At 34.9% G+C, this 27252-nt stretch overlaps 1 protein-coding gene across 1 annotated transcript in view; it reads left to right on the top strand.

Annotated features, from left to right (window-relative positions):
- Positions 1 to 27252, top strand: part of DPYD (dihydropyrimidine dehydrogenase) — an 855274-nt gene that overhangs the window by 192243 nt on the left and 635779 nt on the right. Inside the window, exon 4 of the mRNA XM_063105846.1 lies at positions 9765 to 9852. Within this exon, the coding sequence (XP_062961916.1) occupies positions 9765 to 9852 (88 nt within the window). The remainder of the gene's footprint in view (positions 1 to 9764; positions 9853 to 27252) is intronic.

Raw genomic sequence — 27252 nt, 5'->3', positions numbered from 1 at the left:
ATGTGTAACTGATCTTTATTATGGATATACATGGTTGCGTGCATCTAAAATTATTCAAATTAAAATTGTCTATAAAATATAGGCATTTCTTTAATTCTGAATAGTTAACAAAAGAAAAGCCATATAACATAGACCATATTACATATTATATACATAGCACATTTTGTCAGGGGAAAGTGCTATCCTATACTGGAGGGTTAGAAATACTTTGTTACCATCTCACCAGGTGGCAGCAATAGAAAAAGAAGGGGGAAGAAATATGCCTGACATGGGCATTGAAAATAAAGAAGAGCTAGGAGATAATGTGTGAAGCAAGAGTGAAGGAAAGCCACTTTTATCACATGGATTCTCTTGTTTACCAGTTGCATCCTTCAGATACTTACTCAACTACATACATCCACAATAAAGATCAGTCCATACTTTTCGTTAGAATGTAGCCATTTTCAAAAGTACAAGCTTTCCAGTACAGTGTGTACTCCAACCTATCATCTTTAATTTACTGATTTTTTAGGAGAATATTTTTATGTCATACCATTAGCATGGGGAAACAATCAGAAGCCTCAAGAACAAAAGATTTCACATAAATAGCACTGGATTGCTGATGAGATTGACATGTTGTATTTTCTCTGTTTGATTCCTGAAGAAGTGCAGTGACTAACCGAGAAATTTTCCGAAAACATGTATGAGCACCTATACATGTGCCAGCTACTAGCATATGAGCTGAGAATCAAAGATGAAGTATAATCTTTGCCCTGGATGAACCCATAGTGTGTTTTTTTGTTCTGGTAGGTTGGAGGGGATTGCATTAGGCAATAGTGTTTCTTTTTCCCTTATTTCTCCTATTCATTCATTCATTACACATTATTGGGGAGCTAAAATGTACATGGTATAGTGGTAGCTGCTACGTGGGATAAAGAGAGAGACCCTATATGCATTCATAAGTTGCTCTCAGTGTTAAGCTCTAATACATTCATCTCTACAAGGTCAAATTCCACTTGTCCTTCAACCTCCGGCATAATTATCTCTAAAAACACTTTTCTGATTCTCCTGAGATGGAAATAACTTTTCCTTCTTCTGAAATCCCATGTGAAGAAGATGAATACTTAAAGCATATATTTATATTTGTCAGATATCTACTATGTTTAAAGTATGCAAATAACTAAACCATTATACTACAACTATTCTCTAATCTCTTCCACATTAGAGAATGGAGAGCAATACATAACTTGCAGAACTTTTGAGGATTATAGAGAATGCCTGTTAAGTTACTAAAGAAGTACATGCTATTTAGTATAAACATATAATCTTTAAAGATTATCACAACAGACCTTTAAAGTACAATTATCTCCATTTGTACATAAGAAAACTCATGCCCAGAGAGGTTAGGTGATTTATGCCCTAAAGTCTTAAAACCAGTAAGGTGAAGTCAAGAATTAAATATGGGCATTCAGGCATCAGAGCCTGTACTTTTAACCTCTGTGCTATGCTTTTCTGAGTTAATACATTTAAAAGCTTTGGATGAGCAAGCACATTTGAACACTTTATTAATATTCTCATACACGTAAGTCTGGATGCCTGCACGCACACACACAGTGTGTCATTCGTATACTCATATGCTATGCATTATCTGACTTGCGTATGCTGGCTATATTTAGTATAGCCAAATCTTAAAAAGAACCCTATCCTAGGTTCATGGCTTATTGCTATTTATCTCATTACTACAAGACAGAGGAAACATTTAATTTCGTCTTGATTCTAGCTATCTTCCTCAATGGCTTTAAGTACTCTCAGTCTCCATCATCTTTAAAAATGGCTTCCTAGGATAGTGCAGCCAACAAGACCATCCCTCCAGGACATAAAGCAGAGCTTTTATCTGTGTTTTTTTCTGGTTTTCTTAATTAAAGCATGCCTCTGTTGTAGCTGCAGGTCACAGGGATCAAATAATATCAGATATTTTAGCGCCTAGAAAAACATTTAGTAAATAATTTTATTTTTTTTATATTCATTGACTTAACTGTAAAAGTTTCTGTATTATTGATATATTAAAAACTGGTGAATACTTAATATTTAATTACTTCCAATACATGTAGTTGCAATGTAATAACTCATTTTTATTCCATTTTAAAGATTCAGTTTATAAGTCATTATTTTGTACTCTTTCAACAAATTTGTAGCAGAGAGAAGTGGGAAAACAGGATTCTTTTCCTTTCCTGGTACAATCTACAGTGGTGTCATTCTCTCCCATATTTCTCAGCATAGTTATCAGTAGCATTCATTTGGCAAATGAACCTGTTTTCTTTTGTTGTTTTGGTCATTGTTGTTTGGTATTATTATTTAAATCTTGCTTTATTATTTAGTATTTTTATTTCCAATATCTTAGGGCCCCAGTAGATTCAGAAAGCTTTAAGAACTGACCTACTTTCTTTATATGGGCTCTGTTCTCTTTTCATACCTAATTATTTCTATGTGTGCCTATATTTATGCTATGTGTGTATATTCTTCCAATGAATCTTCCAGCAGTTCTTGTTCCACCTCTGTACAATCAGAAACTTATTTTCAAGTTTCTTCTTCTCTTTCCAAATCTCTTTGGGGGTAAGAAAGAGAAAAATGTAAGTTTAAGAGCAGCATTCTTCAGACACTCATGATGGTATTCTTTCTGTGCAGTAAAATAGGATGATTAAAATTTTTCAGAAGGTGATATGTACTAAGTTTTTGTGGAAATATTTTATTTGCTTGCAAGACAACTAGATGTGTATGAGTTTATGGCTTTTTATGCTGTTGAGGTTTTTGTAGCATACTTAATTTTTAAAAATAAGAATATGCTAATAAAAGTATTTTCCGGCACAAATAGCTAAGCCAAAGTTGCTTAAAAAATTGTAATAATATTAGCTTCCTAACAATATCATATCAATTAGAGGAAAATACAAGCTGCAAAATGGAAAGGACAATGCATTGGGTTAGAAAAGCTTGTCATAAACTCTGTGGAAGATTTAGGACAAGTCACTTCCCTTCTCTGAGTCTCAGTGCCTGAATGACGACTAAGGTTGGGTGAGCCATCGAAACTATGTGATATCATAAAATCCTAAATTTTTCATCTTGACTTGAGAAGTTTTTGAGGAGACAGTCAAAACAACCTTTTACTTTTTATTCTTCAACTAAAATTGGACTCTGGGAGAGATGATATTGTAAAAACTAATACTGTAGTCCTTTTTTGTTTGTGATTTCTTACCTGCTTTTTCCTCAGTCTGCAAATTACTCTGGCAAGGAGGCACTGATGCCACCAAGAGATGGGGTCAGTTGAACACCACCTTTTAAACTTTAACCTGTCTTCATACATGGAAGGGATAGTCCTGGGTGTAAGATCCTAAATGTATTCTAGTAGTTTCCTCAGCTGCCTTGGCCTACTGGTCTCTATTGTTCTAGTATGATATTACTAGAACCTCAGTACTCTCACCTATGCAGTGGAGATAAAAGTAATCTTATTAACATTTAAGAAACTGTTACATATGAAGGTCAAAGTGAGTATTGAATTTAACATAAGCTTTGTTAATTCAAAATACTCTCAAAGTATAAACTATACATTTTTAAGCTATTGGTATCTGAGAAAACCAATAATTATCTGACAAAGACTACATAAAGTTTATAGGAAAGTTCTTAAGTATGTTTTTTTCTCAGACTCATGATTATCATCATCCAACAAATTATTTTGAACATCAGTTGTATGAATTGTATGCTGTACTACATTGCATTTCTGGAATTGTTTTGAAGCAGTTGTGCATGTGTGTGTGCTCATGGAAATTTCTAGTAAGTAAGTAGCTCTATTTAAAAATTATGTTTGCTATTTATTTATAAATACAAATAAACATTAAAAACCTCAAAACATGAATATTAGAGGTTCATGTTAAAAAACATGAATGGTACACAGCATTAAAAATTCAGTTACTTTCAATGATGTTACCATGGCTTTCAGCTCAGCAGAATGTAGTAACTGGGCCAAGATGCATATTAAGAATATTCAAAGTTAGTTCCAAATGCCCCTAATGCAGAGATCCTGTAGCGTAATCAGAGAAGCAGAGTAAGAGAGTATACAGGAAGGGCTGTTAATGGAATATTAAGAAAAGGAGAGAGGTATAAATAGCCAGAGAATTATCAGAAGCCGATGATGGCTTTTTGCTGTTTTGGCTGTTGAATGGATTAAAACATGGAATTAATCTCATCATATTTTAAAGATGCCAACCATCTTTCTTGGATCCTTTTATTATGACGGGTTCTGGGTACAAGGAATGAAAACTGTGGAGCTCAGATACAAGTGTGACATATATGATACTCCTAGTCTACATTTCTTGATTCTCATCTACCCTTCAACCTGATTCTATAGGAGTATTGCACAGGTGGGGAAGGACATTAAACTATGTATTTGCCTGCACTAGTTCTTATTAGGTAGGGAAGCTAGGTCCTATACCCATCTGTTATATCTCACTTAGGTAGATCTTCCAAATGATGGTACTGAACATTAAAAATCTGAGGAATTACAATATCAATGTTAGGAAAATATTTTAATTTTTTAATGTAAATATTAACTTGACCAATACCATTATATATAGATTAATGTAGATTATGCATAGTCTGATGAAACAGCTGGCTTGGTTAAACCAAAGTCTAACAAAACCAAGACAATGCAAAGTAAGTTTTAAGGTTTTCAAGTAGATTAACGTGTGTGTATATTTTGTTTTTTACTGAGAAAGAAAGTAATTACCTCATTTAAACTCATGGAGTAGAAAATTCATTAACAAGCATAGGTTACGATTCCAACTGCTGTGGATGGTTCCCAGTAAAAGAAGGAGGTATCTGTTATCAGAAAGGTGAAGAATTACATTTATTATTTCATTACTCACTATAATATTTTTTGGTGTCCTGCTATGGAGTAAAACTGTCCAGCTGCACTGATATTTGGGAAGAGGAATCATGTTGCTCTTTCTGTAGAGAAAAATGAGAAAAATCCTGGATAAATTATCTTTAATAGTTTTTGTTTCTTAAGTAGCAGTACTGAAGTTTATATATATATATATATATATATACATATATATATATATATATATGAATGGTTATGTTCAGTCATGAAAGATTAACATTTATTAAGGATTCTATATTTTGCTTTTAATGAAATCCATTGTTATGCTCTCTATTATGTATGGAACTGAGATGTTTATCGCTAGTAAAAAATCTGAGATGTTTCATTGCTTTAAAAATATAATATACTTAAATGTATAAATGTAATTATTTGGGGATTAATAATATTACATGGTTGTATATATTATAACATATATTGTATTATATACAATGGTTGTATTATATACATGGTTGTATTATATATATTGTATTATATACATGGTTGTATTATAATATTACATTGTTGTATATCTGAATTAATTTCTTCCTCTTACAATGAATCCAAAAATAAGCTGCATTATAACAGAGTAACTTTGAAAGGTAAAAGGGGAATTAAATGACTGAAGATAAAAACAAGTGTAATTTGAATGATACTTCTTAGGAAAAATTTATGTAGAACTGTGGTTTACAATAATTGTTGACATATTCCCCTAAGTACCGTGTCTGTGATTTTTCATGGTATCAATCATTTAAAGCAATTTAGGTAATAACATTCTGACATGCATTTCTGCTATTTTATTTACACCATTTGCCTACATCATTGTAATGCACTATCTTCTGATTTGGTACAGTAAATGCACTCTGTAATATCTATTATGGTATGGTCAAAGGATAATTTATTGTCAAATAGAAAAATAGGTCAACACTAATGTCACTTGATGATCAACCCCCGCCCCCTCCCCCCCCCCAGGTTTAATAAAACATCTCACCGGCTTGCATTCCAGTGCAGTGGTTGATATTTTATTAGGACTACCTGGCTATAGCAGTAGTGTAATTACTGAGCTGTCAGAGTGATAAGTGGGATTAATGGCAGCCTGATGCACTTTAGTCTGCAGAGCGCTTAGAGAATTGCAAGATGGTATTATTATCAGAGTCAGCCCATTCTGGCATATTCATGGCACCAAAGAAAAAAAGAATGCTACAATTCAGGTTTGCATTGCCCTGCTTCATTAACATCTGACATTTCCAACAGCTGTTATTTGTGAACTAGCTCAATAATAAAAGGAGAATTATTTGGTAAAGAGGCTTAATAACCTCAACTAAAAATCTTTACATTGTCAGTGCTAAGTGAATTTGTTTATGTTGAATTTAAGATTTCTTTGGAAGAACAGAAAAATGCACGGTGCATTAATTTTGTTCATTCATACCTGCTGACATTATAATTTCATTTTTTAATTGCCTTATTATGCAAGTTGGGTGTTAGAAAAAAGAAAAGCAGAAAACTTGTGACTTCATTAGGGATAACCAGAATCTATATGATGTGCCATATATGGATGGGTGTGTGCGTGTGTATATTTATCTTTATTCCTGTGCAATGACAGATATTTTCAAACTCTTGAAATTACTTTTTTGTAAATGAGAAAATAATTAAGATGGCACATTATTCACTAAATTTTTAGTGATTTTATATTACCGTATTACCACATAATAGGAAACCCTTTCAAACCACTATTAATGCCCAATGTATTTATCCACATGACAGTAACACATGTAAGTATCACCCCATTTCAACATCAAGGACCAAACAGGCCACGTGTTATGTTCTTTTTGCATTATTTTGCAATGTATGCTGCAGATCATAGTTTCAAGAAATTCTTTTTGAACTCAGTGACAGTGTTTTAGGGAAAGAAATCATATGTATGGGCAGATAGGAATTCAACTAAATGATAGACGTGAATCTAACAATGGCGTTTAGAGAAATGATAGGGGAGAGGTTTAATGACTACATTTCAGAGAGGACAATTGATTTTGAAAAGCCTTCGGTATTCATTGTGTAAAATTTAATTTAGAGAGAAGGCTGAGGTCACAAACCAGAGAAAAGAGATCAGATTTAAAAAACAAGATATTAATTAGGTACTGAAAAATTGATTCTGACAATGAAGAGGGCTCTCTTACAAAAGAATGAAAAGGAGACTTGTATTGTTTTCTTGAAGGAAAGGAACCGAGGTCTTTACATATGGAAGTGGATAGAAAATGAGCCTAGCTAGTCACCTTTGTCACTGAGAAATGTAGGATTTATTCTCAGTGAAATTCTTGGAGAATTCTGGTCTTTTGATACATGTGACAGTAGTATGTTTCTTAAGTTGCATCTCCAGCCTAATTTCTTTTTCCCATTCTCACTTTATGCGCATGCCAGACCAAATTCCATTAGCTCACCTATCCTGTCATGTTCTTTTCTTTCCAGGCCCTGGCACATACTGTTTCTACTCTGGGGTTATTCGCTGAAGTGACAATGTACTGCAAATCCCACCACTCTTTGCTTCCCTAATGTCCACTAATTCTTCAATCTTCAGTTTAAGTATTATTCCTTCCAACAGCTTTTCCTGACTCTCTCCCTTCAGGACTGTTGTCCCTCCTATGTAATCCCTTAGCATGCTGTATTCACCCAACTTTACACTGACCACAGTGACCACTGCAATGTGTTTTATGTCTGCACTTCCTTCGACTTCAAGTTCAATGAGAGCAGGATCATGGTGGTCTTGTCCCTCACTTTTATATCCATATATACCAGCGTCTGCCATGTAACAGGGGCTCATTAAACATTTATTAACTGAGTGAATAAATGAGCACACACACATAAGTTAATGTGCAAATAGAGGACAATTCTAGCCAGTGTTTTCATTTGTCTTGATGTAGTAATTATATATTTTTCTTTTTTAAAAATTTATTTTTGAATTGAAACATAATTGATTACACATATTTATGGGGTTATTATCTAGGGGGGTTAGAGCCCACAGAGAGACACTTCAAACCCATTGTACAGACTGGTTCACAGACCCCTCACATGCCAGGCTGGGTCACCAGACTTCTCACATGCCAGGCTGGGTCACCAGACTCCTTGTATGCCTGGCTGGGTCACCAGACCCCACACACGCAGTTTCACAAGCTAGGTAATTGGGAAAGATCCCAGGAGCCATTGGCAGATGATTCAAGCTCAGTCCTCAGCTTCCTCAGCAGCTTTTAGCAGTAGTAGCAGTGGCCTCCCAGAGCATCCCAGGGGCACTGGCAGCAACAGCCTCCAGCACCAGTAGTGGCCTCCCCATGACACTGCCCCCTGGGATGTTCGGGGGTGGGGGTGGAGGGCACTGTGGATTAGAGCCATTCATCCTTTATACTCAATTCCGATAACACAGGACACCTGGGTGCAAGTCAGACAATCCAGGAACACCTGGGTACACATGCACAATTACATTAGACAATAGCCAAGGAACACCTGGATGCACGTGCGTATTTACGTCAAATGCTCGGCAAGATTCTGAACATCTGAGGGGCCCTGATCATTTTCCTATATTTTCCCTACAGGGGTACAGAGTTGACTATCAGTATTTGTGTACAGTATGTGATGATCAAATCAATATTATTAGTGTGGTCATCATTACAAATCATAATTATTTTCTGTGTCTATTACCCAACTACTCCCTAACCTCCCTTCACCTCCCCCTTTCCCACCTCTATTAACTATAGGTCTGTTCTCTCCTCCTGAAAGTTCACTGTTTTATTGTGGTCTACCTTCCTTCTTTCCTTCCTTCCTTCTTACTTCCCTTCTTTGCTCCCATTTATGAGTGAGGACCTGCAGTATTTCTCTTTCCATGCCTGGCTTATTTCACTTAACATTATTAATTACAGAATTGTGGTTCTCACAGTGTAGTTCAAACCTTGTACATCAGAATCACCTGAGGTTATCAAGCTTCCCAGGTGGTTCTTATGTGCACTAAAGTTTGGGCATGTCTCTGATTAGTTTACCAGGAAGCAGGATCTGAGATGAGAATAATGTACATAAGTTTATTTGAAGGTCAACAACTATAGCAAAGTGAAGGAAGCAGAATTGGGCAGATAGTCACAATAAAGGCTGCAGTAGATCCCTGCAGACTAGTTCCCCAAATACATGCAAGAGGACCGGGCCTCTAAGCCTCCCTTATTGACCTGTAATTGGATGTGGGCTGCTCCTGGAAAGGGGACATGACCTTGTTTGAGCCTGTTCTCTTCAGCTGAGACCAAGGCAGCTGGGGTAATAAATACTTTTGTCCTGAAGGGGGTGGATCTGGGCTATGTTTTGAAGTATCTACTACAGAGTCCAGTTGTATATAGATTGAAAGACATCAGAAAATTAGGAGAGAGGGAGGCAGGGTGGAAAGGTGGAGGGAAGAAAAGAAGAAAGGATATTGTAAGTGGTAAAATAAGAGTCTTTACCTTTGCATATGTATAATAATTGTGGTCTACAAGACATACAAACCTCGTCATGAAAAACTGCATGCTCCAACCATTGTCAGTCAGTACAGTAGGAAACAAAACAAGACTGATGTAGTAAATGAGCAAATGATATATCTTCAGTACAATCCATCTAGGAGGATCTTTGAGAGGAGGGGCAGTTGTTAGCCAGAGTGGTGCTATTTTATGCTCCTCAGGAGGTGTGCAAAAGATGAAACATGGATACTATATATTTATTCTATTGTATAAAAAAAGTTTTGTACCTAAAAATAATTTTATTTATATACTTACTAGACACTAACTCTGAATGGGCATAGGGTCGAAATACGTATGGAAAATTATCTTAGTTACTTTGTAGATTTCTTAACAGTTATTTTATTCCCTAGATGCCTGAAATGTGCAGATGCCCCGTGTCAGAAGAGCTGTCCAACTAATCTAGATATTAAATCGTTCATCACAAGTATTGCAAACAAGGTAAATTGAGATTTATTTCTGCAAATGAAAATTAACAACAGCATTTGATCTTAATCTGTATTATTACTGTGGTTAAGGCATGAAGCTTGTGTTAGTAAATTCGGTTAAAGCATTAAAGATGTGATTTCTATGGGCATTTGAAAGTGTGGCACACTTTATTAATAAAGCTCTTCCAAGTTGCGACTTGATTATGGTGAACATGCATGTTCATTGTTTTTTGTCTTAAAAATTAGTTTATGTTGAAATTAATGATTTTGTGTATAAGGCATTCGCTGAATACATTGACTCTAGCTTAAGCTTGCTAAATGCTTACAGACAGGAACTGTCATTGATCATCAAAACACATTTTAAATTTATGAAATATCTTTGTCTTAAAATGTGTTTTAGTATTAAGTCTGGCACACTGCACCTGAAATACATCAAGGGAATGGACTTTTTTCTTTTACTGAAATTCAGTTAATTTAATTTGTTTAAGATTTGAAGTAATTCATAGAGACTGATGTAGTTATAACTAAAATAAAGTTACAAATAGAAGACAGGCTTTTGTGGGCATGAGTAGAACAAAAGGAATTTTAATCTTTAGTTTTTTAAAATCAGTGTAAGTCTAGCACCAGTTTTTATTCGCTAAGTGAATGGTCGATTGATTGAATAATTAATAGTAACTATTGTTTTTGTGAAAGGAGAATTGAGATCTCTTGGCCCAGTGTCTTATCCTTTAACAAATGAGCAAAAGCTGAAGAAAGTCTCCCAGAAGGATACAGAGAATCCTTCTTTTCACTAGGTTTAACATTAATATTCTAAAATGCTGTAAAGCTCCATTACATCCTCCTTCAACATCCAGGTACCTTTTTAGATATAAAGATCATGTCTTAATATGTTAATTATTTAAAACATATTTTATGAGAAAAACAAATTTTTATTGCTTTAGGATTTCAAAAGAATTAAAAGTTATTATTTATGTGTAGGGGCATAGCAGTAATCTGTTTATTACTAATCTATGCTTAGTCAGATTTATTAGGATTTGAAGTCTGAGTTGAATTTTTAGATTGACCACTTACCGTGAACTCACGGAAAATTTCTACTTTCATTGATGAAAGAAAGATAGCATCTGTCTTACAAAGTTGTGGCATAAACTGAATAATACTTGTATATGAAAATGTCTAACATAGTAGTTATTCAACAAATATTTTGTTGATGTGGAATTATTAACTTCTCTACTCATTCAATATGGTAAATACTGTAGAAGTGATTGCTCTTTCTGTTGCTTATGTTGGTTGTGGAATACCTACTATCTGCCAAACAAAGTGCTGGGCACTGGGTAAAACAGGATTCCTGCTATGATTCTGTCTTTTGGAAGATCATAATGTATGAGTAAAGACAGACACATTAAAACAAAAACAAACAAAAAAAACCTAATCATAATTTAATGTGGTTAGTGCTGCAAGCCATGAATCCAGGAAAAGTTATTAGCGTGTGGGGAATAGTAAGTTCCGTGTGGCTAGAATCGAGCCTAGATTACATGAAAAAGAGTGGTGTGAAAGAGACAAATAGCTCGGAATCAGGTTGTGAAAATATTTGAATACCAACCTCAATATTTGAGCCTTAATCCTAAAGGTTGTAGGAAATCATAAATGCTTAAATATTTGCCTTGTAATTAAAATGAATTTTGGGAAGGGATTTCATTTATTAACTTCATAGTATCCCAAATATCCATTGTTACAAGCCTTTTGTCTTAATGTGTAAAAAATGACTTACATGAAATGTATATGAAATCTCATTTGTTTAATAATTATCTCATCAGAAAAAGAGTGGAACAAAATGTCTAAAGTTTGAAGTGTAGTGTTTTGGCTAAACATATATCTAAGTTAGCACTACTGACATCAGGCATGAAGAGATATGAGAATTATAACGGACCATCTTAGAAGATCCATGCTAGCCAAATTTTCTCTAGATATCCCAAAATCCAGTAGTTATTTTATTATCCCAATTAGAATATTTTCGATTAATTCAAGGTCTACACAAATTTATAAGAAAAAAGACAAAAAGGGAATAATGATATTCTTTGAAAAGTTCATAAAATGTCTAAGCAAGATCAGAATAATCTCTGTTTTAGGAAAACCTATTTCTGTTTCATTAATTTGTCCATATTCTTTACTACCTAATGCAGCATTGTGAGTAGGTATTTATTTAAACAGATTTCCATATGAATATAAGATATTTAAAGATACTTAACTGCGAATATAATCTTTTCTCAGGCATTTAAGAAGCTATCTTACGTAATGTTTTGTTGAAGAGTCACTGTAGCAATCATAAAAGGTCAAAGATTATTGTTCTTTAAAGCCTGCAGCTTTTTAGATATTTACCAGCTGTGTACAATGTAGGCTGTCCCACATTGCTCTGCCAGTGGACCTCAACACAGGAGGGGGCTTCTTTCTAGGTTGAGAGGGTAATTGAATCGCCAGACTCAATGAGCCTTGCGCGTCTTTGAGAAAAGGATGTCACTTGTGTTGTATTGTGTTAGGCTTCTGTGATTCAGTGGAGTTTAGGCCAATACTTCCATTCTTTATTTTCTTACAAACTGGATTACAGCTCTAGTTTCGAAAGGTACACTCAATTCTATTGTGCCTCCTCGGTCAGTTTTTCTCTGTTTCGTTTGTTCAGGCTGTTGTTTGCAATTGTATCTCTCAATTGGAAGTACACGTTTCAGATTCATCAAACTGTGAATATCGGGTTGTAGTTCTTGATAGTTTTCCTTTTAAAGAATACTACTTTGTATAAGAACGCATGAGGTCAATCTATAAATGTAGTAAAAAAGGTGGCTATTTTAAAATGTGTTCCTTGATTTCATGATCTTTTATTTTAAACACTAGTGATAGGTTCTCTTTTCAAAACTATTACGTTAAATTGTAAAGCATTGATTTTTCCATTAATTTGCATACTTTTGTAGAGTCTATGTCCTCAGATTTGTGTGGCTTTTATATATAGATAAATAAGTTTAATACACATTAGTGAAGAGCTGACTAAGTGACATGATGAAAATAAAGGGGTCTTCCTTATGACAGATCCTTATTAAAAGTAACTGGAAGTCAGAGGAACAACAAAATCTAACCAGTAGAATTTACTGATAAATACTATGGACAACAATATTTGCTTTTGCTTTTGCAGCTGGCCAGTAGGGGGATCTGAACCTGTAGCCTTGGTAGTGTTATAAGTCTGCGCTCTAACCAACTGAGCAACTGGCTAGCCCTACAATATTTGTATTTTTTAAAAAAGTTATCTTGGTATGTTTTTGGATGAGTGTATGATGTGTAATACAAATCATTCCATGAATCTTTGAAGTACCCTCACATATATATATATTTATATATATATTTATGTATGATGTATTTGTATCATACAAGTGTTACAAAGCAGAAAAGCAGTAGTGCAATCAATAGATTTGGTACATTCTCCTTTTAGGTTTGTTTTTCAATTTAATAGCTAAGTGGTTTATACTCCTAGCATACAAAATGTTGGTCATCTCTGGAATAATTTTATAAAAGCCTAGCTCTAATTATATTACTTCTTTGCTCAAAAATTTTAGTTGTTCCCCAGTGCCTAGGAACTAATGTCCAAGTACATAACCTTCATAAGCTGATTGGACTTTCTCCCACTATTAAATTAGAGAAGTAAGTAGACAAAAAATATTAGGAAGTCCATAATTTATCACCTAGTAATTTTTAAAATGTAAATATTATAGATATATAAAACAAAAAATAGTGATAAGATTTCAGGTTTCCTTTGGTACCCAGGTCCATTCCCTCACCTGTATTACTAGATGATAATTTTGAGCACCCTCTACCCATTTCAAGAGTACTGACAGAAAGTTACCTACCTGCCATAAGACGGTGCTCAAGAGAACAAAGCATTCAAAAAACTCTCTGTTATGCTCCTAGAGGGTACACAAGCCATCATCCCACAGATTTGAATATGCCATGTGGTTTAAATCAGAAGTTTTGGACTCGTGCCAATTTCCTTTACAGATGAGCTGTCAATTTTTGAATATATATTATGGATTTGTGTCATTTAGGGTGTTAATCTGAATGGGTGTTGTCACATGGAGTAATTACCTCTTTCCCATCGCATATAATGTTTTGTGTATATTAATTATATTCATTTTAAAACTTGATAAGAGTATTGTTAATGCTTTATTTACTTAATGTTGGACTAGCTTTATTCACATTTTTTTCATTCTTTGTGTATATCCCAAAATTTCCATGTGGAAGCAGTTTACCTCTGCTTGAAATAAATACAATCATGCATTGCTTTACTACAGAGTTACATTCTGTGAAGGATGTTGTTAGGTGATTTTGTCTTGTGGGAACATCATAGAGTGTACTTACACAAACCTAGATGGTGTAGCCTACTTTACACCTAAGCTATATGGTGTAGCCTATTGCTGCTAGGCTACAAACCTGCACAGCATGTTACTGAATTGAATACTGTAAGCAATTGTAACACAATGGTAAGTATTTGTGTATCTAGACATAGACAAGGTACAGTAAGAACACAGTATTATAATCTTATGGGATCACTGTCATATATGAGGTCCATCATTGGCCAAAAGGTTGTTATAAGGTACATGGCTGTAGTTTAAAATTGCATTCAGAAAGGGGATGTTATTACCAAACTCTCTTAGTTTTAGTCTTCTGAAACTTTTTATTTTTCTTTACTTTTGAAAAATACTTTCACTATCTAGAGAGTTTAGGGTTGGCAGTGATTTTTTTTTCCCCCTTCCTCATGGAAGATCACTTCAGTGTTTTTGTCATCTGTTGCTGCTGCTGAAAAGTGAATGGAAATCTAGTTGTTGCTCATTAGAGAGTAATATGTCTTGGGGAGTGGCTTCTTAATTTTTTTTGTCTTTGCTCAAAAATTTTACAATAATTTATATATCTGTGTCTGTATTTCTTTTAATTTATCCCCAGTTTCCACTGAAATTTTTGAATCTATAGATCAATATCTTTCATCATTTTGGGAAATTTGTCTCTCCTCTTTCTAGAACTCTTATTAGGTATGTGTTAAGCCTTCTTTGTTCTCTATGACTCTTATTTTTCATCTCTGTTTTTTTGGGGTTACATTCTAGATAATTTCCTTCAATTCTATTTTGAAGTTTACTATAACTTCTTAACTAATTTCAAATATGTTGTTAAAATGGTCCGTTGAGTTTTGGGCTGCAATCATATCTTTCATTTCTAAACATTCTTTTTAATACTTTTTTTCTGAAACTGACAACTTTTTATTATTTTTTTCAAGACTTATTTCTTAAAATATATGAAAAAAAATTTTTTCTGTGAGAATTTAACTATCCAATTTCTGTGCATCTGATTATACTGTTTGTGCTGTCTACTGGCTCCACTCATAGTGTTTTGTTTCTTTGTATATCAATTTTTTTTTTTTTTTTTTTTTTTTTACTCTGACTGCTCCTTTTCTTAGAAGCTTTATCAGAGAAAATCCTGTGAGGACTGTGATGAATGCATGTTTCCTTAGAAAGGATTTACATTTGCTTCTGTCAGGTAGTGACTTTACTGCCAGTTCTCTGGGAGCAACTTAAACTAAATTTCTCACTTGATATCTTTTCAAGTCACCCAGTTTGCAGGAATTCAAGCTACAAACATACTGGAGGACTGGATTATTATGAATTTCCTAAGGCTATTGTTTTTCCTCCTCTTTGCTGAGTACCCAAGTTTAATTCAGGAGGGTTTCTTTGCAATTCCAGGTGGGAGCGAGGTGGCATTAATTTTAATTTATCTTTTGATATAGGCTTATGCTTTATGATGGAGTCAAATATTAGACTCAAACTTTGGGTGAGCCTTGAAATTTTTCTTCTAAAACCTATATGCTCAGAGGCCCTGAAAACAAAAGCTGATGTTCACTTGGTTTGGCAATGCCTTTAAGATAATTCCACTTATTTCTCTGGCCTGTTTATTTTCTTCCTTGTCATTCTCACTCCTTAAAACATGCCTACTCATGGACACATCCAAGATGACTTTTTAAAGGACACTTTGCCTATAATTTTAATTTCCTGATTAGAAGAGTCATAGCAGATAACTAGTTCTCAATACACATGGGAAAGTGCAATAAATATTTAAGAACTGTTGGGTAGTCTAGATTGGTTGAGACCCAGATTTTGGTAGGAAAATATTGGAAAGGTATGTAGAAGATAAAAACAATAACAAAAAATAAGGCAAAAAAGATCTGCCGTACCAGATACTGATACTCACTATAAAAGCTAGTGTAATCAAAATTGTATATAGTACACGGAAGGCAACAAACCAGAGACAGAGCGAGCGCCCGACCTGGCACAGCACTGTGAGTGATCCCTGGCACAGCTCTGTTGAGGGGTGGATGCCCGCGCGGCTCCCCGCCTGCACCACCAGGCCACTCAGTGCCCCGGTGCTGCCTCCATTTTCCCAGGTGCGGGCAGCTCCGCCCTGCTCGGCCATCACTGAGCCCATTTGCTTGGCCTGGCGCGGGGCTTTCCGGACCCTGCGGGCCGGCCTCCTCTCCCACTCCCTCCACGGTTCTCTGGCAGGGCTGGGGGTGTGGGGCGTCCCGACCAGTTTTGGGAGGGCTAGGAAGTACGGGCGGGCCGACTGTCACTCCACCACACCCTGGACTCCGGCCCCGGTAAACTTCCTGTTACTGGGAGGCAGATACCATCTCTGCGACCACCAGTTTGGAAAAAAGCCTAACGAATTTCTGGTTGGGAATAGTGTGGTAGGAGAGTTCCCAGGTCCGCTTGAACCTGCCGGAGAGCAGGCTACAGGCGGGCACTAGACTCGGTTTATACCGGGGGGATACAAAAGTGAACAAGACCCGAGAAAGATCTACACAGCGCTACAAAGGCACCCAGAGAGACCGGTCGTCTGTGCCTAGCAGAAACCTGGTAGACTTCCTGGGCGAGGCGGTGCTGAGCAGGGTCTTGAAGGCCCAGGTGATAGACGAGGGGTGCAGAAGACACGCCCCAACCCAGCACAGTGTGCACAGAGGGGGGAGACGTGCGGCCAGGGAGGCGGAGACTCGACAGAAACCACACACCCGGTGGGGTCACCACTGCACGATCTAACAGCCTGGGCCAGAGCACACGGAACGGGGAGAAGTCCTGTACAGAAAGTGAAAGCTCAACAGAGATCACACACCCTGTGGTACGTGATCCACCAGCCCAGCAGAGTACAAGCTGACCAGAAAGGTGGATCCCCGGAGAAGCCCAAGACCCGAGGCAACCACACACACAAGACACTAGAGGCCAACTGAGCAGTCACGGCGGGAGCCATACCAAATTGGCAACCACAGCAACATCCTAGTTAGTCATTAGTCTTAAACCGGTGGACTGTGAAACCCCCTGCCACAATGAATAAACACCAAAAAAAAGACACCAGAAATACAAAAAATCAAGAAAGTACACCACCAAAAGTTAATAAATCTCATACTCTAGATCCTATAGAACAAGAAGCCCTTGAAATAACTGACAAGGAATTTCGAGTGATAATTCTAAGGAAACTGAATGAGATACAAGAAAACTCAGCTAGACATCATGATGAAATGAGGAAAAGTATACAGGATCTGAAAGAGGAAATATACAAGGAAATCAATGTCCTGAAAAAAAATGTAGCAGAACTTGCTGAACTGAAGAAGTTATTCAGTGAAATAAAAAACACAACGGAGAGTTTAACCAGCAGGCTTGTCGAAGTTGAAGAGAGAACCTCTGAACTTGAAGATGGGCTGTTTGAAATAACACAAGCAGACAAAAAGAAAGAAAAAAGAATCAAGGACATGGAAGAAAATCTGAGAGAGATATCAGACAACCTCAAGCGCTCAAATATCCGAGTCATGGGTATTCCAGAAGGGGAGGAAAATGGAGATTCCATTGAAAACATATTCAACAAAATAGTGGCAGAAAACTTCCCAGGTATAGGAAAAATCACAGATCTTCAGATCCAGGAAGCTCAACGATCTCCAAACGTATTCAACCCAAAAAGGCCTTCTCCAAGACATGTCATAGTCAAATTGGCAAAACTCAGAGACAAAGAGAGAATCTTAAAAGCTGCAAGAGAGAAGCGTCAAATCACCTATAAGGGAGCCCCAATCAGGTTAACATCAGACTTTTCATCACAAACCCTAAAAGCTAGAAAGGAATGGGATGATATTTTCAAAATACTAAAAGACAAAGATTGCCAGCCAAGAATACTCTACCCTGCAAGGCTATCCTTCCGAAATGAGGGGCAAATAGTATATTTCTCAGACAAACAAAAACTGCGGGAGTTCACTACCACAAGACCACCCTTACAAGAAATCCTCAAGGGAGTACTGGGTTTGGTTCCTGAAAAATAACTACCACTGCCATAAAAACCTAAGAAAAATCTAAACCCGCTAGTACAATAAAAATGGCATTCATGAAGAGAAAACAAGCTAACAAAAACACTATCTACAACCTAAGGAACCAACAAACAAAGAAACCAAACAGTAAATCAGAAAGCAAGGAACAAAAGACACCTAAGACAACCAAACAACCAATAAAATGCTAAGAATAAATCAACACCTTTCAATAACAACTCTTAATGTTAAAGGCTTAAATTCCCCAATTAAAAGACACAGACTGGCTGACTGGATCAAAAAGCAGGACCCAACTATATGCTGCCTACAAGAGACCCACCTCACCCATAAAGATTCACACAGACTAAGAGTGAAAGGATGGAAAAAGATTTACCATGCAAACAGAAAAGAAAAACGAGCTGGAGTGGCTATTCTTATATCTGACAAAATAGACTTTAAACTAAAAACCATAAAAAGAGACAATGAGGGACACTACTTAATGATAAAAGGACTGATCCATCAAGAAGACATAACAATCATAAATATGTACGCACCCAATGTTGGAGCAGCCAGATTTATAAAACAAACTCTATTAGACCTAAAGAAGGAAATAGACACTAATACCATAATAGCAGGGGACCTGAACACTCCACTGTCAATATTAGACAGATCATCTAGGCAAAGAATCAGTAGAGAAACACAAGATCTAAACAAGACTCTAGACCAATTGGAATTGGCAGATATCTACAGAACATTCCACCCAACAACCTCAGAATATTCATTCTTCTCATCAGCACATGGATCATTCTCCAGGATAGATCACATATTAGGTCACAAATCAAGTCTCAATAAATTCAAAAAAATTGGAATTATCCCATGTATCTTCTCAGACCACAATGGATTAAAACTAGAAATTAATAACAAACAAAACTCTGGAAACTATACAAACACATGGAAATTAAACAGCATTCTACTTAATGACATATGGGTCCAAGAAGAAATCAAGCAGGAAATCAAAAAGTTTATTGAAACTAATGAAAACAATGATACATCATACCAAAACCTGTGGGATACTACAAAAGCAGTATTGAGGGGGAAATTTATTGCATTAAATGCTCACTTCAGAAGAATGGAAAGATGGCAAGTGAACAACCTAACACTTCACCTTAAAGAACTAGAAAAACAAGAACAATCCAATCCTAAAGTTAGCAGACGGAAAGAAATCATTAAGATCAGAGCAGAACTGAATGAAATTGAAAACCAAAAAACAATTCAAAAGATCAACGAATCAAAAAGTTGGTTTTTTGAAAAGATAAATAAAATTGACAAACCATTAGCATGGCTAACAAAAAAAAGAAGAGAGAAGACTCAAATAACAAAAATTAGAAATGAAAAAGGCGATATTACAACTGATTCATCTGAAATACAAGGAATCATTCGAGACTACTATAAACAACTATACGCCAACAAATTTGAAAATCTGGAGGAAATGGATAAATTTCTGGACACACACAAGCTCCCAAAACTGAACCGTGAAGACGTAGAAAATTTGAACAGACCAATAACAATAAAGGAGATTGAAGCTGTTATCAGAAGGCTCCCAACAAAGAAAAGCCCAGGACCAGATGGATTCACAGCAGAATTTTACCAAACATTCAAAGAGGAATTGACACCGATTCTTTACAAACTATTCCAAAAGATTGAAACGGACGCAAATCTCCCAAACTCATTCTATGAAGCAAACATCATCCTGATACCAAAACCAGGTAAAGATATAACCAAAAAAGAAAACTACAGGCCGATATCCTTGATGAATATAGATGCAAAAATCCTCACTAAAATACTAGCAAACAGAATACAGCAACACATACGAAAAATTATTCATCACGATCAAGTGGGATTCATCCCAGGGATGCAAGGTTGGTTCAACATACGCAAATCAATAAATGTGATACACCATATTAATAAACTCAAACACAAGGACCATATGATCATCTCTATAGATGCTGAAAAAGCATTTGATAAAGTTCAGCACTCATTCATGACAAAGACCCTCTATAAGTTAGGTATAGAGGGAAAGTATCTCAACATAATTAAAGCCATATATGACAAACCCACTGCCAATATCATCCTGAATGGGGAAAAGCTGAAAGCTTTTCCTTTAAGAACAGGCAACAGACAAGGATGCCCACTCTCACCACTCCTATTCAACATAGTGTTGGAAGTACTAGCCAGAGCAATCAGAGAAGAGAAGGAAATAAAGGGCATCCAGATTGGAAAAGATGAAGTCAAACTGTCCCTGTTTGCAGATGACATGATCCTATATATCGAACAGCCTAAAACCTCTACAAAAAAACTCTTGGAATTGATAAATGATTTCAGCACAGTAGCAGGATACAAAATCAACACACAAAAATCAGTAGCATTTCTTTTCTCCAATAGTGAACATGCAGAAGGAGAAATCAAGAAAGCCTGCCCATTTACAATAGCCACCAAAAAAATAAAATACTTAGGAATTGAATTAACCAAGGAGGTGAAAAATCTCTATAATGAGAACTACAAACCACTGCTGAGAGAAATTAGAGAGGATACAAGAAGATGGAAAGATATTCCATGCTCTTGGATTGGAAGAATCAACGTAGTGAAAATGTCCATACTACCCAAAGTGATATACAAATTCAATGCAATCCCCATCAAAATTCCAAAGACATTTTTCTCAGAAATGGAAAAAACTATTCAGACATTTATATGGAACAATAAAAGACCACGAATAGCCAAAGCAATGCTCAGCAAAAAAAATAAAGCTGGAGGCATAACACTACCTGACTTTAGGCTATACTACAAAGCTATAATAACCAAAACAGTATGGTACTGGCATAAAAACAGACACACTGACCAATGGAATAGAATAGAGAATCCAGAAATCAACCCACACACTTACTGCCATCTGATCTTTGACAAAGGCACCAAGCCTATTCACTGGGGAAGGGACTGCCTCTTCAGCAAGTGGTGCTGGGATAACTGGATATCGATATGCAGAAGAATGAAACTAGATCCATACCTCTCACCGTATACTAAAATCAACTCAAAATGGATTAAGGATTTAAATATACACCCTGAGACAATAAAACTTCTTAAAGAAAACATAGGGGAAACACTTCAGGAAATAGGACTGGGCACAGACTTCATGAATATGACCCCAAAAGCACGGGCAACCAAAGGAAAAATAAACAAATGGGATTATATCAAACTAAAAAGCTTCTGCACAGCAAAAGAAACAATTAACAGAGTTAAAAGACAACCAACAGAGTGGGAGAAAATATTTGCAAAATATACATCTGACAAAGGATTAATATCCAGAATATATAAGGAACTCAAACAACTTTACAAGAAGAAAACAAGCAACCCAATTAAAAAATGGGCAAAAGAGCTAAGTAGGCATTTCTCTAAGGAAGATATCCAAATGGCCAACAGACATATGAAAAAATGCTCAACATCACTCAGCATCCGGGAAATGCAAATCAAAACCACATTGAGATACCATCTAACCCCAGTTAGGATGGCTAAAATTCAAGAGACTATGAACGATAAATGCTGGCGAGGCTGCGGAGAAAAAGGAACTCTCATACATTGTTGGTGGGACTGCAAAATGGTGCAGCCTCTATGGAAAATGGTATGGAGGTTCCTTAAACAATTGCAAATAGATCTACCATACGACCCAGCCATCCCACTGTTGGGAATATACCCAGAGGAATGGAAATCATCAAGTCGAAGGTATACCTGTTCCCCAATGTTCATCGCAGCACTCTTTACAATAGCCAAGAGTTGGAACCAGCCCAAATGCCCATCATCAGATGAGTGGATACGGAAAATGTGGTACATCTACACAATGGAATACTACTCAGCTATAAAAACGAATGAAATACTGCCATTTGCAACAACATGGATGGACCTTGAGAGAATTATATTAAGTGAAACAAGTCAGGCACAGAAAGAGAAATACCACATGTTCTCACTTATTGGAGGGAGCTAAAAATTAATATATAAATTCACACACACACATACACACATACACACACAAACCGGGGGGGGGGAAAGAAGATATAACAACCACAATTATTTGAAGTTGATATAACAAACAAACAGAAAGGACATGGTTGGGGGGGAGGGGGGGAGGGAGAAGGGAGGGAGGTTTTGGTGATGGGGAGCATTAATCAGCTACAATGTATATCGACAAAATAAAATTTAAAAAAAAAAAAAACAAAATTGTATATAGTGTTGTTGCAGGAATACACATTTCTGGAACAAATGAAAGTCTGTAAATAGAACTAAGTACATATGAGTGCTTAATATATAATGAGGAGGATAATTCAGTTTAGTGGAAAATGAATGGCTTCTTTGATAAGTCGTTCTGAGATAATTTTAACTTTACTTTTAGAACCTTTCATCAGTCATCTCCTAGAATGCATTTCAGATGGACTAAATGTCTAAATATTAAAGAAAATATATTAAGGATAGTTTTGAATACTAGGAGCTATAAACTGTGAGAACACATTTTACCACATACGCCTTAAAATGTGTTTAAGAAGAAAAACTAGCCAAACTTGAAACCAACAGAAAAATTATTTGCCATGCAATTTTCAAACCAAGTATTCACATCTCTATTAATCAAAGAGTTCCTGAAAATATATATGAGAAACACAGCTCAATGCAGGCATGGGCAAAACTTATAAACATTATAGAAGTAATGTAAATGATAAATTACCATATTAAAGTTGTCCTACTTTCATATTAGTCAGAAATATGTAAATCAAAAGATGAGACATCAGTTTTTCTCTCATCAGATTTTGAAGTTAAAATATTCAGTAACCTCCTGTGCTATCCAACAGGAAAGAAATGTATGGTGGATATATATTTAAAAATTACAAGTATATTTACTGTTTTATCAGCTATGCTTTCTTATGTGTTCTGCCTAGAGAAATAAAAGTATCATCATGTAAATGGTCATATATACAATGATATTATTTGAAGCAGTTGTAGCATTGTTTGAGTATAAACAACTGGTGATGACTTTAGTGTCACTTAAATTTATTAGACTATATACTATGGAATTTTTTGAGGCTATTCTTAAAAATGTATTATTATATTTATTGATCTAGAAGGGAATCCCTATTAAATGAAAAAGGTCAAGTTGCACAGTAATATAAATAACGTGATGCTATTTCTAAAAAAAAAAGAAAAAAAATTCAATATAAATATAAACTAAAAAGGCATGAGAGAATAAAATTTTACTTTGGTTTTCTCATTTGATTGAGATTGGGGTAGGATGATATGACGTTAACATTTTCCTTATAAATCGCCATATTGTTTTACTTCTTAAGATAAACGTGTAGTTTTATGATTAAAAATAATAAATTAAAATTCAGTAGCAAAATAAAATGAAACCTGAGAAGTTTCAACATAATGTATGACAGGCCCTATTCTGTTTTTAATTTAGAGTAAATTCATTTTGGAGAGAAGGGTCTATACTTTTTTCCCCCCAAATGTCTAATAGTTCCAAATATTTTGTTTAATAATAAATTTCTCCACTCTTCTGAAATGCCACCTTTATCATATACTTTATTCCATGTTTATGTAGGTCTATTTTCAAATGCTTTATGTGTCCTATCTATCTGTATGTAGCAGGACCAAGCGATTTTAATTGCTATGCTGTGCAATATTTTTTATCATTGACTAAAAGCGTATTACATTTATTTTCAGGATAGCCTAGCTTTTTTCTACATGTAAAACTAGCTTTGTAAACTGTAAAAGAGCTCTATGAAATAATTACTGAGCACCATGCTCAGACTATAATAAAATATTAATTTCAAATTATTAATGCAAATGTATGCACACCTAGCGTTGTTCATTTATCAGTTGTTGTAACCATTAACTGAATTTTCCATAATCCAGTCTTTAATTTTAATATATGTCTTCCTAGTGTTGAATCTGGCAAATGGTAGAATACTAAATTTAATGGTGTTAAAGATAAAGGACTAGTGTATTTTCACGATGTCACGTCTTAATATATTGTGCTGAAAAAGATAGATGGATGTAACACTGTCTACTAAATCATTAATGTTCATGTAAAATCTATCTTGTTTCTGTTTTGTAATATACTGTATGTCTTTGGAACTTTAAAGGGTTACATTTTTACTTTTAATGACAGCTGATATAATGTGTAATAATCACTGCTTTTCTTCACATTTGCTTCAATTGATGAAAGTTTAGCTCTAAAAAGCCTTCTGTAACTCAGAGCAAATGTTAGTCAAAGTTACAAAGGTAAGCAATATAAAATCTATAAAAGTAATGTCAGTCTAAATGAGAAAGGATTTTTATTGTACACCATAAGCCAATTTTATATGAAATGAGTAACACCATATTGTTTGTCATTGTGTGTATGTATGGACAAATTTAAACATAAGCCTTTGTAAATACTTTTAAAAATTTAAACCATTTTTAAAATAGACTAATGATGTAAAATCTATATATGTATATATGTAAAGTAAACTGGAATCATAACTTATTTCTTTAGTAATCTCAAAACAAAGAAAAATGTGTATAAAAAACACATGGGATACTAGTTAGAATTTTTAAAAATATTAATAAGGAAAAAAATCAATGTAACAAAATCTTGACCAAAACCAATTTTTGTCTAACCAGCCATCTCATTGTATAGAAAAGAAACTTGAAACCCAGCAAGTCTAAGTGACTTCTCCCAGATCATATAGCTGCTTGATAGAGTAAATGACTTTCCCAGAATTCTTATCCCGTGTACTTTTGTAATAAAATGTTTATATTATTAATCAGTATTAAGATATAAAGAGTAAAATAAATTACATATTTGCTATCATGATAATTTTTTTAATACTATTAACATCTTAAATGTTGGGTAAAAACTATTTGCAGTTGACTTCATGTTAAAGAAATTTAGGTGTAGTTTCTTGAAAACTACTTTGGTAAATTGTTGAATTTAGAGTAAATTATTACAATCAATACTAAGTATATCTTTGAAAGTAGGAATGGGTTTAAATTAATGTACTTAGAACGGAGACCTTTTTGAGAAATCTATTTGTACACAGTGTATAATATAATAACTACTTGCTTTCAGGCAAGGAATATAAATTAGACATGATCTCTGACCTTAATAAAATTTAGAAAAAGATACGTGTTAGAAAAATATAAGACTATCATAAATATATATTAACAAACACAATGATCAAAAGGCTATTGTACAAATATTCTTCTAATTGGAAAATGACTGAAATATTGATAAAGCTTTTTAAAGGAAATGTCCTATGAATAATGATAAAGTATGAAAAGGATGGATTTTGGCATAGGAGAAACTTTTATTTTATTTAAGTAAAACAATATAGAGGCGACAATATTGATTCTTTATGCATCTCTCCCATATTTGATTCATGAATTGAATACATGTACACACATATGCTAAATTATTTTGACTAACTCATGGAGAATATTACAAAGTCTCAAGTTCATTAAATAGAGAAATGGAGATGGGGTGCAGAAAATAGGAGGAACAGAAATGACTTCTTTTTCACTTATAAAAGTTATGTAAAAGAATCATGCTGCCATTTACACACCTCTTTGTCATTTCCTTGTTATGGCTTAGGAGAATGACTGATTCTTTTTTTTTTTTTTTTTGTCCATACTTTGTTGCTTCTTTCTCTCTGTATTTCTTATTCTGCTTCCTAATATGAGTTTTCTTTAGTAAACATTAAAATCTTAAAGTCATAGGATTAACATTTTAAGAAAATCTTTCTAGGGAGAAAATCCCAAAGGGGGGTGGTGTAGGAACTTAACTTCACTATATCTATTTTATACTACATAATGGACTAGACATCTTATCTATGCCAAGTTATTTTTTTTTTTAAATCTTATACATAAGTATGACTAATTAAGGAATTTTACTCTACATTTCTCAAGTGGTGAAACTGAGGGAAAAGATACTACATTTTCCCCTCAATCATATTCCTGTTGTATGGTATAAACAGAACCCAAGTTTAGGAATATGTGACTCAAAAACCTGTGTGTGTGTGTGTGAGTGTGTGCATGAGTGTGTTTTCCAGTTTGACTCCTCGGGGTCAGAAAAAAGTTTTATTTTCTGCAAGGATGATTATTAATATTTTCAGACCTTTAGGTTTACATGAGACTCATTAAACAAAATTCATAGTTCTAAAATCTAATCAGACTCATATAAAACTTATCTAAAATTTGTTATTAACATACAAAGAGGGTATTTTTCAGAATAAAACTAGCCAAACTTATTCTTCTGTTCCCCACTTGTCCCTACAAGAATATGAGTACTATGAGGACAGGAATTTTTGTGTGTTCCGTTCATGATATATCTCCAATCTCTTTTGCCAAAAATCCGAAGACCCATAGGTTTTTCACTGAAGAATAGTGACAGCTTTATAGGAGTACTCCTTGTTCCTGTCCTTTCCGTATGTACTACTGGAGGCTATTTCTATTCAATTAATGTACATCAGTACTTTCACCATTATATAGCTCAAGCCAGAAATATAAGTGATGTTAATTCACCCTTCTCACACATGCAAACTTCTTGAAGTTTAGCCCAAGTATTTTTTAAAGGCAACAGATTGGAGTTTATCTTGGAAGTGTGCTTCCATCTGTGAAAACTGTCATTGGAAGAAGGAAGAATGCTTTAAAATAAATCCACCAGCTGTATTGATAATCTTGTAGTGATATGAAGGCCTGAATATGATAGGACTATTTGTTAAATTAGTTATACCATATGACAGGATAGCTAGCTTGTGAGTTTTTCAGTTCCTGATAATGACTTCAAAAATCATTGAATTGTAGAGGAATGATACTAATGCAGTTTCCAGCTATAATTTTAAAATAAAAAGCAAAGAAAAAAAGTTATTTTAAAATTAACTCACCTAAATGGCATATCTTGTGCCTAAGAACATGCTTTAAAAACCCCAAGGACTCATAAAATTCAACACCTGCAAAATATGGGTAAAT

Source organism: Cynocephalus volans, chromosome 8 (assembly GCF_027409185.1).
Source record: "Cynocephalus volans isolate mCynVol1 chromosome 8, mCynVol1.pri, whole genome shotgun sequence".
NCBI classification, from domain to species: Eukaryota; Metazoa; Chordata; class Mammalia; order Dermoptera; family Cynocephalidae; genus Cynocephalus; species Cynocephalus volans.
The sequence above is the reverse complement of the archived record's forward strand: the minus strand, read 5'-3'. Positions and strand labels throughout refer to the sequence as shown.